Source organism: Eutrigla gurnardus, assembly GCF_963514095.1.
Source record: "Eutrigla gurnardus genome assembly, chromosome: 3".
NCBI lineage: Eukaryota > Metazoa > Chordata > Actinopteri > Perciformes > Triglidae > Eutrigla > Eutrigla gurnardus.
In genome coordinates, this window is record NC_139917.1 from 83,934 (window position 1) to 101,687 (window position 17,754).

Here is a 17,754-nt window from a genome sequence, read left to right on the forward strand (position 1 = left end):
TCTCACATCAACAACACCACCAAGTCTGCCTTCTATCACCTCAGAAACATCTCACGACTCCGCCCCTCACTCACGCACTCAGTCACAGAAACACTCATCCACGCCTTCATCACCTCCCGCCTGGATTACTGCAACAATGTCCTGCCTGGACTGCCCACCAAGGACCTTAGCAGGCTCCAGCGTGTCCAGAACTCAGCTGCCAGGGTTCTAACCAACACCAAGCCCTGGCAGAATATCACTCCCATCCTCCAACAGCTCCACTGGTTGCCAGTCAAGTCACGCATCACCTACAAGATCCTCTTGCTCACCTACAAAGCTCTCCATGGACTCTCACCACAATACCTCAAAGATCTCCTACACCCCTACAGTCAGTCACGCTCCCTGCGGTTCTCTGCCAAGGACCTGCTGGCAATACCCCGCACAAGGTTGCGAACATTGGGGGACAGGGCTTTCTCTGCCTATGCTCCTACAAACTGGAATAGTCTCCCACTCCACATCCGCTCTGCCCCATCCCTGCCCATGTTCAAAAAGCACCTCAAAACATTTCTTTGCGCTGCCCCCCACACACACACACTTTTTGTGAAGCGACCTTGAGTACTATGAAAGGCGCCATATAAGTCCAAGTTATTATTATTATTATGTGAGGTTTTCCCGCTAGCGCTAATTTCAAGCATAGCAGACATGTCTCTTCAGAAAAGGTGTTTATTTTGGCAAATAATACAATAACAATAAAATACTAAAAATACTAAAATCACAACATTTTTTAAAGTGTAGAGCAGTGTGTGATCAATAACAATGATCAGAGTGTATTTGATTTTTAGTCATCTTGGGCCTTCATTCAATATTGCCAGTGGCCGACAGCTCTACAAACAGAAACCAGAAAACAGTGGTTTAATCACAAACTTGTCCACGACGCTGTGAAGACAGATGTTAAGTCACGTTGGTGGTTGGTAACGTTTAGTGAGCCAACGGCAGTCAGAAAGTGGCATGCTAACGTTATTGTTAGCAATATCACACTACCTGGCTCTGGTCAGCTTACATTACCCGAGGAAGCATAGCCACTAGTTGCTGCTGTTACAAACGTAATCACTAGCTTGGTAAACTAAACAGAAATGTGTCATTGGTTTGCAACAAGGTGAAACATTTGAAAAGTGAAACTTACCAGGAACAGTAACATTAGTAGAACTCCGCCGCAGCGTATTTTCCCCCGTCGCCTCAAGCGTTAACCCCACCCCCAGCCCCTGACGTAGGTTGCGAACGGTTCGCGAACCGTTGTAGCCCAGCAAAGAGTTGGTGCCGTTCTGGGAGGAACCGGCTCCGAACCGGCCCTCAAAATGCCTCGGTGGAAAAGGGGCAAGATGACTTTAACACTGAATTCAAGGCTTCACTTTTCATGTTCACTTCTTATATACAGTCTTGTGAAAATATTAATTAAATGTGTTGGTTCTTCAGTGCTGTTTGGTTAGACTGCAGACACACAAAGCCTCATTATGCTGCTCTGATTCCTATTCACTCCTCGCCAAGTAACATTACCACTGTGACCTGGAATGCTTTCTAGGAACCAAAGTTGGCTCCCTCCTCTCTGAAAACATTTTCCCACCTGGATCAGTTTCCTTTTTCTTTCTGTTTGTCATGTCCTGAGGGGCCATGGCCCTGAGCACAGCAGTTCTTGGTTTGGGGATAAGGATCCTCCAACAAGCAGCTGCTGCTGCTGCTACTGTTTCTAAAGTGTGGTAGGGTAATATAGTAGTTTATGTTTCTGAGCAGCCGTTGACACAGTTAATCCTGTTGGCTTGCCTTCTGCATGATTAAAACTACTGCCTTTTAATGTTTGACAATACATTAATTTGACTGAAGCATAAAGGAGACAGATAGAGACCATTGCACCAGGCTGTGTAGTAGAAAGAAATATTAAGTCCAGCCATAACACTGACATTCTCTTCTTAGGCCCAGATCACACAAAGACACGTCCCAACAGGCAAAACAGCTGATGAAGCTGTGTAGCGGGGGGTGCGTGATCAAACAAATGATAGATGTGGATTCAAGCAGACTAGGAGCTATGTTGCTCTGCTGTTAGATGAGGAGGAGGGAAAAGGTGGAGGTTTTGTGTCCATGACATACTGAAAAAAATATGTAGTCCATGGTAATTAAAAACAACTATATCAGCCTTTAGTCAGCATTTATCAGCATCAATACAGCAAGGAAGTGACAGAGTATCACCAAGTGCCTGTATGACATTGACAAGACATGCAACTCTGCACCCGTCGCTGAAGCGCTGAGGACATACTTTGATGTCTATCTAAAAAACACAACAAAAATGTGTGCAAGATAGGTGCACACACCAGGCATGCAGCATCATAGGTACAATGGTTGGATCTGCCCTTGACTCCGCCTAATTGTACTCCACCAGACTATCACTGCCTTTTTTACTTTAATTTGCAACATACCCAGAATGAAAACATGTCATAGCATGAAGATGTGTAGCTTTGTAATATTACTACTCCACTGCTAGTTGTTACTGCAAAACCTCAGCTCAGTGTGTCTGCGACTTGACATACAGTATATTGCCAAAAGTATTCACTCACCCATCCAAATTATTGAAATCAGGTGTTCCAATCACTTCACTGGCCACAGGTGTATAAAAGCAAGCACCTAGGCATGCTGACTGTTTCCACAAACATTTGTGAAAGAATGGGTCGCTCTCAGGAGCTCAGTGAATTCCAGCGTGGTACTGTGATAGGATGCCACCTGTGTAACAAGTCCAGTCGTGAAATTTCCTCACTCCTAAATATTCCACAGTCAACTGTCATTGGGATTATAACAAAGTGGAAGCGATTGGGAACGACAGCAACTCAGCCAAGAAGTGGTAGGCCACGTAAAATGACGGAGCGGGGTCAGCGGATGCGGGTGCATGAGTGCACAGAGGTCACCAACTTTCTGTAGAGTCTCTGACACTACAGACCTCCAAACTTTATGTTGCCTTCAGATTAGCTCAAGAACAGTGTAGAGAGCTTCATGGAATGGGTTTCCATGGGGATTAGCTACATCCAAGCCATACATCAGCAAGTGCAATACAAAGTGTCGGATGCAATGGTGTAAAGCACGCCGCCTCTGGACTCTAGAGCAGTGGAGACGCGTTCTCTGGAGTGACCAATCACGCTTCTCCATCTGGAAATCTGATGGACGAGTCTGGGTTTGGCGGTTGCCAGGACAACAGTACTTGTCTGACTGCATTGTGCCACGTGTAAAGTTTGGTGGAATGGGATTATGGTGTGGGGTTGTTTTTCAGGAGCTGGGCTTGGCCCCTTAGTTCTAGTGAAAGGAACTCTGAATGCTTCAGCATACTAAGAGATGTTGGTCAATTCCATGCTCCCAACTTTGTGGAACAGTTTAGGGATGGCCCCTTCCTGTTCCAACATGACTGTGCACCAGTGCACAAAGCAAGGTCCATAAAGACATGGAGGAGAGAGTTTGGTGTGGATGAACTTGACTGGCCTGCACAGAGTCCTGACCTCAACCCGATAGAACACCTTTAGGATGAATTAGAGTGGAGACTAAGAGCCAGGCCTTCCCGTCCAACATCAGTGTGTGACCTCACAAATACACTTCTGGAAGAATGGTCAAAAAGTCCCATAAACACACTCCTAAACCTTGTGGAAAGCCTTCCAGAAGAGTTGAAGCTGTTATAGCTTCAAAGGGTGGGCCGACGTCATATTAAACCCTATGGATTAAGAATCGGATTAGCAATATAGTGTACGTCCCCGTATTGCTCGGGGATGAAGGGAGTAACATAGTGAAATGACAATCTGGGTGAAAAGGAGGGGAAAGACACAATGGGTAACTCACTCAAAACATCTTTATTTAAGCCAGCAAAAACACTATTTATTCAAGGTGCTATTGTTCTCAGAAAGAACTGTCGGTCGTAGCCCGTAGCTCCTGCGCTCAGGCTCTCTGCATGTCCCCCCTGGGCATGCCAGCCCACTGGCAACTTAGGCCCCATCCACACAGAAAAGTTTTTCGTGTGTAAACGCAGAAGTCCTGTGCGTTTCGGCCGACTGTCCACACGGATCCGGCGTTTTCGGTGCTGTTACGCCCGGCTCTGAGGCCGCAACAACACAAAGGGCAAGGCAGCGCGATGTAGCAAAAATACAATATTTATTGAGTTGACAACAAAGGAAATGTGCGATGGGGTGTGGGAGTGAGCGTCAGTGGTGTGTGCAGGTGTTTGAGTGGTATGCAGTATGTGTGGTGCATGTTGTCAGGTGCAGAGCATAACAAAAGAGGTGCAGCAGGTTGAAGGTCTCTGGGATGAGTTTTAGAGCGAGGCAGCCCCCGGCAGGGGTTTATATCAGCCAGCCAATCAGGGAACCATACACAGGCGCTTCCAGCCGGTCCGCAATCAGCAGCCTGTAAACACACCCACACAGCAGACACACCCACGCAGACACACACAGACAGGACACAGCCATAGGCTGGGGCCGTAACACCCCCCCCCATAAAGACAGGGTCCCACACGGAACCCTGGTAGCCCAAAAGGCCCAAGGGAAAGGGACACAGAAGCAGACGGCACCTGAAAAACATAAAACAGAAACCAACATGAGTACATAGCCAACAGGCTAATCACATGGAGCCCTTGACAAGGCGTCAGCCACCAGGTTATCACAGCCCTTGATATGGCGGATCTCAAGGCAAAAGGACTGCAACAACAGGGCCCAACGAATCAAGCTCTGGTTTGGACACTGTAAAGAATTTAGAAACGTCAAAGGGTTATGGTCAGTAAACACAACAACAGGCCCAGAGCTAACATAGACACTGAAATGCTGCAAAGCCAAAACCAAAGCCAGTGTTTCTTTTTCGATAACAGAATAATTCAACTGATGCTTGTTAAACTTCCGAGAAAAAAAACAAACAGGCCTATCCACTTCCAAGTCATCAGGTTGCATTAACATCGCTCCTGCCCCCACATAACTGGCATCTACCTCCACTTTAAAGGGCCTGTCCCACCGAGGAGCAGCCAAAACCGGAGCATTACAAATCAGGGACTTCACATTCTCAAATGCAGACTGACACGCAGGAGACCACTCAAACTTGACTTTACCCTTCAACAAGTTAGTAAGAGGCGCCACAACAGTTGAAAAGTTCCTACAAAAACAACGATAATACCCAACGAGCCCCAAGAACCTCATCAGTTCTTTCTTGGTTGTAGGAGGAACATAGTTATCAATAGCCTGCACCTTTGCTCGCACAGGACAGACTCTCCCTTGACCTACCACACGACCGAGATAGGTAACTGTAGCCTTCGCAAAGTCACATTTGGCCAGATTTACAGTTAAATGTGCGTGAGCCAAGCGGTCAAACAACTTCCCAATGCGGTCAAGGTGAACGTCCCATTCATCAGAATAAACCACGACATCGTCCAAATACACCGAACAACCCTCCAGACCACTCACAACCCCGTTCATGAGGCGTTGGAAGGTCGCCGGCGCATTTCGCAACCCAAAAGGCATTACCGAATAAGAATACAAACCCGTGGGTGTCACAAACGAGGCAATGTCTTTCGCTCTCTTCGACAATGGCACCTGCCAATACCCTTTGAGCAAATCAAATTTGCTCACAAATTTAGCTGACCCAACCTGGTCGACACAATCCTCCACACGGGGGAGGGGGAAACAATCTGGTTTTGTAACACTATTTACTTTACGAAAATCAGAACAAAATCTGGGCGTGTTATCTGATTTAGGAACAAGCAAGCAAGGTGAAGCCCAGGGGGAGCAAGATGGCTCCGCAATGTCATTCTCCAACATATACTTCACCTCGGCATCAAGAAACTTGCGCTTCTCTGGATGAACACAGTAAAACTTCTGCTTAATGGGCTTAGAATCTCCCACATCAATGTCATGTTCGATCAAATGTGTGCGTGTAGGTGTATCACTGAACAAACATGTATAACTCTTTATCAGACTGACCAACTGTGCGCGTTTAGAAACCTCTAAATGACTAAACAAACCATCTAAATTCTGCAAAGTCTCAGAATTCTTGAGCCGACCATAAAGTATAGCATCATCAGGGCCTGGGACGCCGTCCCCTCCCTGCTCTGCCACCACAGGGGATGAAGAAGCAGACACACAGGCAGGATGGACATCCGACGGCTGCACCACCTCACTGGCCTCCTGCACACGAACACAGTAGGGTTTCAACAAATTCACATGACACAGTTGAGTAGAAGACCTACGATCTGGAGTAGCAACCAGGTAATTCAGGTCAGACAACTTCTTTACCACAGAGTAAGGACCAAAAAACTTAGCTTGAAAAGGGGATGTTACAATGGGCAACAGAGCCAAGACCTGATCCCCTGGGAGAAAAACACGGTTCTCAACCCCACGGTCATAATGTTTTTTCATTTTGCTCTGCGCACCCCCCAATTTACTCTTAGCTACTTCCTGAGCCCTATACAACCTGTAGCGAAAACCATACACATACTCCAGAAGATTCTGAGGAGGCTCCTCCTCCTTCCAATTGTCACGCAAGAGGGCCAAAGGGCCCCGAACAGTATGACCAAACACAAGGTCGTTGGGACTAAACCCTATGCTCTCCTGAACGACTTCCCTAGCGGCCAACAACAGCCATGGTAAGCCCTCTTCCCAATCACTTGACATTTCAACACAATACGCACGCAACATTGATTTCAGAGTCTGGTGAAATCTTTCCAGAACGCCTTGACTTTGCGCGTGGTAGGCAGAGGCCTGATTATGCTTGACCCGCAACTGTTTCAGGACCTGGGAAAACAGATGAGAAGAAAAATTAGACCCCTGGTCGGACTGAATGACTCTAGGAACACCAAAAACTGACATAAACTGCGACAAAGCACGCACCACAGACCTGGCCGTGATCGTGCGCAGCGGGTAAGCTGCTGGATACCTTGTGCTCTGGCACATCACTGTGAGTAAATAACAAACTCCTGACCTCGAAGGTGGCAAGGGCCCCACACAATCAATGACAAGGTGCTCAAATGGCTGACTCAAAGCACGTATTGGGACCAAAGGAACAGGCTTGAGGGTCTGATTAGGCTTACTGGTGACCTGACACACATGACATGATTTTATATAGGCCGACACATCCCTCTTCAACCGGGGCCAGAAGAAATACCTCAGGATGCGGTCATATGTCTTCCTGACGCCCAAGTGACCACTCTCGTCATGGGAAATCTGCAACACCAAGCTGCGAAACTTAGAGGGAACAACAACTTGCAACACAGGATCCCCAACAAAGGTTTCCCACTGCGGCACCCATTTCCTCATCAACACCCCATTAGCAACAAAATAACACTGTGCATGATTTTCCACCTCACCAACAGGGCAAACCGACTCCAGCAACGCCTTGAGGGAGGGATCCGTCTGCTGCTGCTCCACCAACTCACTACAAGAGGCAGACCAAGGGACATCAGGACATGTTACATCATTCTGTAGTGAACCGTCAGCCTCTGCTGCGGAACTCTCATCATCTTGCGCGCGCGCCATGGCACGCGTCACAGCGCATGCAGTAAATACATCAGGGAACTCCCTCTCGTTCTTATCAGGGTCACTGCTAACGAGGGGCACCGGAACCACAATAGGAGGGGGCACATCAGCCCACACTCTACTACCGCATATATCATTACCCAAAATCACCTCGATTCCATCTAGAGGCAACGCCGGTCGCACACCAACCACCACTTCACCCTGAAACAGATCACAAGACAACATCATTTTGTGCTGAGGCACACGCAAAACTTTCAATCCCATCCCAAGCACAGGGATAAACGACCCAGTGTAGGTCGCATCTGAAAACGGTAAGACTGATGTCAAAATGAAAGAATCAAAAGCGGCAGTATCTCGTAATATCTTCACGCGCACACACTCGTCCCCACCTACCAGAGAAACAACACCTTTTAACACCATAAAAGGCTCAAAAGAGTTAAGCCCCACACCGGCCACCTGAGGCCCCGCCTCACCATCTGCCGGTAACCCCTCCAAGACCGGCGCAACAAGCATTGCCGGCTTGGGGGAAAAACTGGACTCTGTGTGCTTAGGCCTGGACTTTAACGCATAACAATCACGCCTCCAATGGCCCCGCTTGTGACAGAAACTACACACTTTATCAGACTCACGTGCACCATGATCGTTCCTCTGCTGCTCGGCTGGTCTTACATGTCGGCCAGACCACGAACTGCCGCCGGACGAAGTGTCCCTGAACCCGCCACCGCGAGCCACAGAAGCACCCCCCCCGTGCGTCAGCACATAGTCATCGGCCAAGGCAGCGGCCTCGGCTGCCGTCTTAACCTTGCGCTCACTTATGTAAGTCGCAATGCGCTCCGACACCGAGCTCTTAAACTGCTCCAAAATAGCCAGCTCTCGCAGATCATCAAACGATTCAACTTCCGCAGCAACACACCAGCGATCAAAATGAGTGGACAAGTCACGTACAAACTCCATGTGTGACTTCTCACCTCTCCTCCACGTCCTAAACCGCTGGCGGTACGCCTCAGGAACCAGCTCAAACGCCTTCAGAATAGCTGACTTTACCAGTGCGTAGCTCCCACACTCAATGCTACTCAAGGACGAATACGCCTCCTGGGCCCTGCCGGTTATCACACACTGCAACAACAACGTGCGCGTGGCCTCAGACCACCCCCGTGCATCCCCCAGACGCTCAAACATGAGAAAAAACGTCTCCGGATCACGCTCATTAAATTTAGGCACAAGTCTCAAATCACTCAAATCACTACCTGTACCAGTCCTTACCGGACTCCCCCCAAACACAGAGGATCCACCAGGTAACACATCAGCCGCGGCTGCTTTTCCCTCACGAACCAACTGCAGCTGCTGCCTCTGCAGCTCCAGCTTCGCAAACTCAGTCTCCTGCTTCATCTTCTCCACAGACAATTCCCTGTCTGCTTTCTCTGCCTCTAACTTCAGACGCAGCTCCAGCAACTCCTTCTGCTGCTCGAAAGACAACGCAGGACCAACACCAGGACCCGCCACAAGCGGAAACGAGTCCTCACACACAGAAGCACTGACTCCCTTCCCTGCGTCCAAAATCTCCATTTTACACAACTCCACCTTTAAATTGGCCCGAACGCCCTCTTTTACGCGTCTGTCCCCAACATCGACCTTGTAAAAGTCAGCCAATTTAACCAACTGCTCCCTTGAGCACTCGTCCAGCAACTGCCCAGACGGCCTCGCTACAAACGCCTTCACCAACTCATCCATCGAGAGGGAAAAAAAAAACACACGGAGAAAAAATTAAGTGTCGGACTCACCTGTGCGCTTCACGGCCTTCAGCCTCAAGTCGGAGTTCCCCGCTAGCTATGTGCCTAACCAGACTCTTACTACCTAACTCCCCCCTAGTCTTCATGGGGCGTAGCGGCGGGTATTTATGCACCTAGCGCCCGCTGGCACGCAAGCGGCACCCAGTAAACTGACCACCGCCCCGTAACCACGAGCAGTGCTCCCGAGCAAATTAAGGGAAAAGGGAAAGGGAAGCTCTCAACCACCGTACCCCAACACTAACAACCCCCCACGACGAATCCCAAAGGGGAGACGCCGCTATACCTACCAGGAAAACTCCGACAAACCAATGCACACACACCTTGTCCAACACTCACCTTTCTCCGCTTCCACCATGACCCATCTCGCACGAATGAATGAATGAATCAGCTGTCGAACAAACACACCTGCTCCTGACGCACACACTGTATGCGCGGCAACACAACCAACACCATATATGGACAAATACTAACCATATCGCACCAACGCCACGCGCCGCCAATTACCCACACAGCAGTATCCAACTGCTGCGCTCACCCAGACGTCCCTGGCGAAATACATACCCACCAGGCAACCAATCCATTAGACGCCCAGCAGGTTCAAAAGGACGGACGAGCCCCCAACTTGTTACGCCCGGCTCTGAGGCCGCAACAACACAAAGGGCAAGGCAGCGCGATGTAGCAAAAATACAATATTTATTGAGTTGACAACAAAGGAAATGTGCGATGGGGTGTGGGAGTGAGCGTCAGTGGTGTGTGCAGGTGTTTGAGTGGTATGCAGTATGTGTGGTGCATGTAGTCAGGTGCAGAGCATAACAAAAGAGGTGCAGCAGGTTGAAGGTCTCTGGGATGAGTTTTAGAGCGAGGCAGCCCCCGGCAGGGGTTTATATCAGCCAGCCAATCAGGGAACCATACACAGGCGCTTCCAGCCGGTCCGCAATCAGCAGCCTGTAAACACACCCACACAGCAGACACACCCACGCAGACACACACAGACAGGACACAGCCATAGGCTGGGGCCGTAACAGTGCCTGAAAACACACTTTTTTGAAACCAGGTCCCAGGGTGAAAAAGAAAAAAACGGCACCCTTCCGTTTCGTGTTCATTTTCGTGTAGACGGCATACAATGATGTCATCGCCCCACCCCTCGACCCTCTAGCCTAACTTCTCTCCCCGCGACGTCTCATAACAACAACAACGGCGGCCTACGTGCTTGTCATTGTGCAGCTGAGAGAGGGGGGCAATATTCCGGGGGGAAAAAGTTGCAGATTTGCTTCTTTTTTACGATGCTAATAAACAACCGCTAGCTAACTTCCCATGAATGTCGCATTTATTTTTCTAATTAATACATCACAACGTGTGACAACGCCTCGTTAAGGTCCTTAGGGGGACGGCTGTTGATGCTTATTGTTGGTTTTATTTATATGAGGCCAAATTGTCATCTTATGGGTGTTATTTGATCGGGTGGTCGGATGGATAGTAGCCGTAGCTTTCACTTGTTGCCATAGCAACGGCAAACATCCGGTCAAGCAACGTGTTTACTCCCCATGCTCCGTCTCTTCTTCTGAGTTTTTGGTGTATTTTTGTCGCAGAAACAGCGCCATATAAGGGCCTGGAAGATGTACTACAGCGCGCTGAGTAGTTTTCAGTGGATTCGTGTGGACGCAGATTTTCTTGAAACGAGTAGCCTCAGGTGTGGCGCTCGACACACTGACGAGGAGGATGAGGGTGTCACCTGAAGGGAACAGAGAAAAACACAAAACATTTCGCTAAGGATGGATCACCTTCCTGAGCACTAATCAGTGCTTTACGTGTTAGCAGCAAGGGGTCTGCAGGTCCAGGTAGTTTAGTTTTTGGCTCCTTGGGTGCGCAATCCACCACATCACCAACAGAGGGCAACCTATCCCCTGTCAGAACAGAAACAAACAAAGAATCACACGGATCAACATCCTGAGCCTGCTTAACAGATTGCGCTCCAGTGAGCACATTAGCAACAAACACTCCTGGATGACATTTAGGGCCTGTCCACACGAAAACGTTTTCAGTGCGTAAACGTTTCGCCCTGCCGTCCATAGGCTACGGATCCGCCGTTTTCGCAGCGTGAAAATGCACTTTTTTGAAACCAGCTCTCAGGGTGGAAAAGAAAAAAACGGCACCCCTCCGTTTCGTGTTCGTTTTCGTGTAGACGCTCCTCGACCCTCGAGCCTGACTTGTTCCCCCGCGACGTCTCGTAACAACAACAATAAAGGCGGCCTACGTGCTTGTAGCAGATATTCTGTTCCTCTGTACGATGGCGTATCAGGGCCACTGTATGAAAAAAAACGGAGCCGAGAGAGGGGGGCGATATTCCGGGAAAAAAGTTGCAGATATGCTACTTTATTACGATGCTAACAAACAACCGCTAGCTAACTTCCCATGAATGTAGGCATTTATCTGTCTCATTAATCCATCCCAACATGTGACAACGCCTCGTCAAGGTCCTTAGGGTGACGGCTTTTGATGCTTGTTGTTGGTTTTATTTATATGGGACAAATTGTCATCTTATGGGTGTTTATTGATCGGGTGGTCGGGCGGAGATTAGCCGTAACTCTCACGTGTTGCCATAGCAATGGCAAACATCCGGTCAAGCTCCGTCTCTTCTTCTGCGTTTTCGTAGCAGAAACAGCGCCGCATAAGGGCCTGGAATATGTACTACAGCGTGCTAAATCGTTTTCAGTGGATTCGTCTGGATGCGGATTTTCTTGAAATGACGCCAAGGCAAAACGGAGAAAAAAAGTTTGTTTTGCTTCGTCTGGACGGCCTCTTAGCCAGGTCGTCAAGCAAATGCCAGATTGATTGGCCCACTAAACCCCCACCGGCAATGTATGGGGGGTGGGCGGGATATAGCCGTCAGCCACAGCCCATCTGATTAGGGGTTACATGGTCCCAAAATTGTCCATCTGCCAATACAGCAGGTGCAGTTGTACTGACTGTCGTAACCTGCCCCCAAACCCTTCAAGTGTATCCGTCCAAGTAATGTCAGAGAAGAAGCTGGAAATATTGATTTGAGTTATCAGATGTTTTCCGTATGTTTTAATAAGATTGCAGCTTGTAGATCCAGTTCAGCCTCCATGAACAACAAAGCAATCATTTTCTCTTCATCTCACTTGTGATAGCATCAGTGTGTGCATGCGTGCATGAGTACTAACCAAGACAAACACAGACTTGTCCAAACATGGTCAAACACACTCCGAGCGTTTGGTTTTGAGGGAAAGAATGTTTGTCTGTTGAGCTGTGCTGTGATCTAAAAGGTTTCCATTATCAGACTCTCGACATGAGACTGATTGATCTTATAGCCGTGTTTGATTTGCTTTTATTAAACCAGATTTAAAATAGCTTGATTCTTGAGAATTCAAATCCCTCTCCTCGCCTCTCTGGTCCATCAATATAGTAGCTCCTCGGGGAATGTTTGAATGGTTAGCTGTTTGAGAGGATGATCCGCTGCTTTTCATTTTCATCATGGATAAACAAGACCTATATTCACAGCAGCTTAAGTACCAGCAGATGACATGGGGACAATTTTGCCTCATGGATGAGTTTTGTGCAGGTCCTTCAAATATAATGTATGTAAATTAGTTGTTTTTTTTTGGGGGGGGGGGGGGGGGGGGGTTATTGAGATTTGCAGGGAGATTGCCATTTGAAAGACATTGAACATGAAAATAATAACATCTCTTGTTTCACTAAACCTGAAGTAACTGTCCAGTGGTTAAAATGACAAGGCACAGATTCAGTCAGTTCTACAATGCTTCAAACTACGGTGCTCTACATTGTCGATACAGTATTCGTCTGTTTGTTACAGATGTGTCTTTTCAAAATAAACTCCCATCTCCACAGGATAGGATAGGATAGGATAGTCTTTATTGTCCCCGAAGGGCAATTTGGTTTGCAAACAGTAGTCAACACAACCAATACACATCATAAAATAAATAAATAAAAATAGTTTAACAATCCTTCTCAGTCTATTTTTGTTAACCATGCTGAGGTTTCCAAACCAACAAATCACTGCAAAAGTTAAAATTGTCTCAATAAAAGATGAATAAAACATTTTCAAGAGCGATCTGTCAACATTAAAACCCCTGAACTTTCTCAAGAATAACTCTCTGATTGGCCTTTTTGCAGATGGAGTCAGTGTTGGCATCAAAAGTCATTTTGTCATCCAGGATGGTGCCCAAATACCTATACTGGCTTACTATCTCCATAACTATACCATGATAAAAGTCCTGTGCTGTGATAGGAGGGGGGAGGAAGTTAGGTTTAGGCAACAAAAACACAGGGAACACAGGAAAAGTGCGTAATTGACGTTATCTTGACTCACCAATTAGTCAAGTGATTATCGGCACTCACGTTTCGTGTTACTAACGCATTAAATGTTAAGATGTGAAGGTTTACTTTCTGTTTAAGTGTCTTAAACCTGCATTATCTCTGCTGGCCATCAGGGGGCGACTCCTCTGGTTGCAAAGAGAAGTCTGATTGTATAGAAGTCTATAAGTAAATGGTCCTACTTCTCTCTTGATGTATTATCTCAGTAAACACTCTAAACATGAGTTTATGGTCTCAATCTCTAGTTTCAAGTCTTCTTCAATCCAGCATGATGTTCATTTAGTACATTATGGTCCATTTAGAGTCCAACAGACCAGAAAGCAGGGGATACTTTAGGGTGCGGGACTACTTTGTGATTGACAGGTCACAACCACGCTACCAATGCAATTAGCTACTAAGATGACTTCAGCACTTAGCTGTAAAATTGAGCTTGAATTAATAAGCTAACTTTGTTAACAGCTTCACACCAGAATCCAGATGTTCTTGCTCTGTTTAACATCTTTGTTCTCTCGTCTCCACTTGTTTTATATAATTCAGCCTTCCTGCATTCTCCTCATCAGCCTGTCTACACTGCTACTAAACATGGAGTCATAGGCTTTACTCGAGCTATGGCGGTAGGACACACACACGCACGCACACGCACACACACACACACACACACACACACACACACACACACACACACACACACACAGCATAAAAGTTTATCTTGAGCTCTTGACATTCAGGAAGCTCAGCAGCTTGTTCCACGTCTTCTTGCAGGACGCATCCTCTCAGGGCGACTACGGCATCCGTATCAACGTCCTGTGTCCGGCCTTCGTCGACACTCCTCTGCTGCACTCCGTGGAACATGAGGACAACATGGGCAAGTTTGTCAAGTTCAAGGACGATTTCAAACGCAGCATGAGCAAGTTTGGAATTTTACAGTAAGTGAACTCACACGTGTTACTACTGGTTACCCAATTAGAATTATTCTTTGTTGGTGGGATCCTTTCGACGTACATCAATATCACATGGGGAATTTATTAGTGACATATGGAATTCATATTTTGCACAGATACAGCAACGCTCTCAGTTTTCTTGGAGTATATTACGTTATTTAAAGTGTCTGGAAATACACGAAGAATAAACTAGCCCAAAACTATTTGGGCTTAATGGTCATTTCTTAAATTGAGATATTCTGTTTGTTACATTAGGATATTTGGATTATATTAATAGTTTATTAAACCACCAAATTGAAGCAAAGGTGTTTTAGAGACCAAACCATTTCTGTCTATTATTTAGGAGGGAAGATTATCTTTAGGAGGAGATATCAGGTCTGCAGTCGATGCTACATGGGATTTATCTTCATCATCTGAAACCTGGGAACGTGAAGAATAATTTGAGATGCAGCACAGCAGTGTGTGTGCTATTGTTCAAGTAAAAAAATAAATACAAATGAATTAATAAATGAAGTCATTCATTCAATTAAATTGCATGAAAGGAAGAGAACAGTGATTGACAGTAAGTGGGCCAGCGGGTGTCAGATAGCTTCATGACATAAACTGATGACAAAATGTACATTATATTCAATAAAATAGAGACATGCAATAGATCAACTAAACTTGCAGTTCTAAATGGGTAAGTGTGTTCAAACATTCCCCTCCAAATGAATCAAGCTAATGAGCTAAATGTGACTGAATGTAGATTAAACCATGAAATGAAAGAATCTTAATCACAACTGGTTTTAATGCTTTATGTGAGAGTAGGGGCTTTTTTATTGCCTCTCAACAGCTCTCAACATAATGACTCATATTGACATTACAGTAGGTGTGTTTCTATCTTGTGTGTCTGATTGTAAATCCATCCTTATCATACATCATCAACCGCTTATCATACAAAATCAAACATGTCGCCTATAATCGTCACCGCCTCTGGTCAGAGTGAGTGATCAACAGAGCCGGAGTTGTTTCAGTCGGAGAACGTTTAAATAAAACTGTTGAGCTGTTGTAATGAAATGCTCTTTCTACTTCATATATCAGATCTAGTGATTTTCTGTTTGTGAACTGATTTGCCCTTCCCTCTGGTTCCAAACTCATAGCCTCTCAACTTCTTTCTGACCTTCTTCTATTCGTTCTGATTACATTCTTATTTCAAACAAGTAGTCCAGAGTCTTCTTGGCAGCCCAACGATACTTAATCTTTCAGGAAAACCTGACAAGTGTTTATTTGGAGCCGTTCAAAGTTGGATTGAGCCAGAGCACAGAACAGCCATACACATAACAGGACAGCTATGACAGAATCATATGGTAAATGTGTCAAGTAATGAGCATCGATCAGAACTGTTACAAACTGGTGTGACCAAACTCTCTATGTGTGGCGCTGCACAAGTATTCTTTCAAATTGTGCAGCTTGGAGACGGACGGGAGGTGGGAAGTGTTTAGTTTGACAGGAAGTTGAGGCTGATTTCCTGATTTCTCTCTCACACACACACACACACACACACACACACACACACACACACACACACAACAAACACTCACAGAGATCAGAGTGAGCACATGTTTGGAAAGTGAGGACATTTTGGCCAGTCCTCACTTTGTGACCGACTTTAAAAGGCATGTTTGAGGTTTTTAAGGTTAAGGTTAGACCAGGTGACAAGCTCCAGTTCTGAAAGGTGAACACTTTAGTGCTTTAAACCTGCATTCTCTCTACTGGCCATCAGGGGGTGACTCCTCTGGTTGCAAAATATGTCCAATTGCATGGAAATCTATGAGAAAATGACCTACTTATTACTTCAGTAGACATTGTAAACATTCATTTATGGCTTAAACTCTTCACACCAGAATCCAGATGGATCCAGATCCAGTAAAGGTGACCCTCTGCCGCTTGTGTTGTGCATCAGATCTAACCTTGGCTCCTCAGCAGTCCAAATGTCTGTGTGTGTGTGTGTGTGCGTGTGTGTATGTCTTTTCCATCTGTAATCTCATCTAATGCCACGTATAATTATCTCCAGGCCATCATTGATAGCAGAGGGCATGATGAAGTTGATTTTGGACACCAGTCTGAATGGAGCTGTGATGAAGATCACCTGCTCCAAGGGAATCCACTTCCACACCTATGAACCCATGTCTGCTTAAGCCTGGATGCACTGGACTCTGCTGCCGAGGAGAACAATACACTGTTATCCTGTCTGAAATCAAAGCAACAGAAAATTGTTCAGAACAGCTGGCTGCTGCTGGACTTGGTATCAGAACTGTGTCAGAGCATTGTTTGGATCCTGCAAGGAAAACTGATCTGAACACATATCATGTTTATAGATACTATATATATATATATGCCTTTAGATGTCCAAATTAATACATGAACGTTATCCCCCAAAAATGCAAATTGTGATCTGTCTGATTACAATAACTATGCTAATAATATGATAATGATGACCTCGGCCCAATTGAAATGACAAAGTACTAACAACTGTAACAGTTATTTAAATGCTGGTTTCTGTGATTTGTGTGAAAATAAAAATAATGTAGTGGGGTATTTTAATATGGTAGATATTGGTCTCATTTATTCATATTTTAATGAAACTGATGCTGTGTTCACACCAAAGTCGAAGCACAATTGTCTCGGAAGTCAATGAAAGCCAATCGGCATTAAGATTGTCTTCCTATCATCCTGACGTTGCTGAATCCGACTGACTGACCAATCAGCTCTCTTGGTGCATGGTCCGTTTTACACCGCTGGGATTGCAGCTGAAATAATTAGGCTGATATTGTCATACACCACGTTATAAGAATACAGCTAAGCAACACAATCATTTCCATCCATCCATTGTCTACCACTTATCCTGTATTCAGGGTCGCAGGGGGGCTGGAGCCGATCCCAGCTGTCAATGGGCGAAAGCGGGACAGGTTGCAGTCTATCACAGGGCTGACATGTAGAGACAGACAGCCATTCACTCTGACTTTCACACCTACGGGCACCGGGACCCTCTCGCTGTGTGGCGACAGTGCTACCCACTACACCACCGTGCAGCCCAACACAACAATTCATTATTTTCAAGTAATTTTTGGGGTTTTTATTGCGTGAGTACAGCATGAGAGTTAAAGGGGT

At 46.3% G+C, this 17,754-nt stretch overlaps 1 protein-coding gene across 1 annotated transcript in view; it reads left to right on the forward strand.

Moving 5' to 3' along the window:
• Positions 1–17,187, forward strand: part of hpgd (15-hydroxyprostaglandin dehydrogenase) — a 30,368-nt gene extending 13,181 nt beyond the window's left edge. The window contains exons 5-7 of the mRNA XM_084004997.1: positions 14,201–14,277; positions 14,426–14,589; positions 16,658–17,187. Coding sequence (XP_083861123.1) covers positions 14,201–14,277; positions 14,426–14,589; positions 16,658–16,781 — 365 coding nt within the window. The 3' untranslated portion in view covers positions 16,782–17,187. The remainder of the gene's footprint in view (positions 1–14,200; positions 14,278–14,425; positions 14,590–16,657) is intronic.
• Positions 17,188–17,754: the final 567 nt, after the last annotated feature.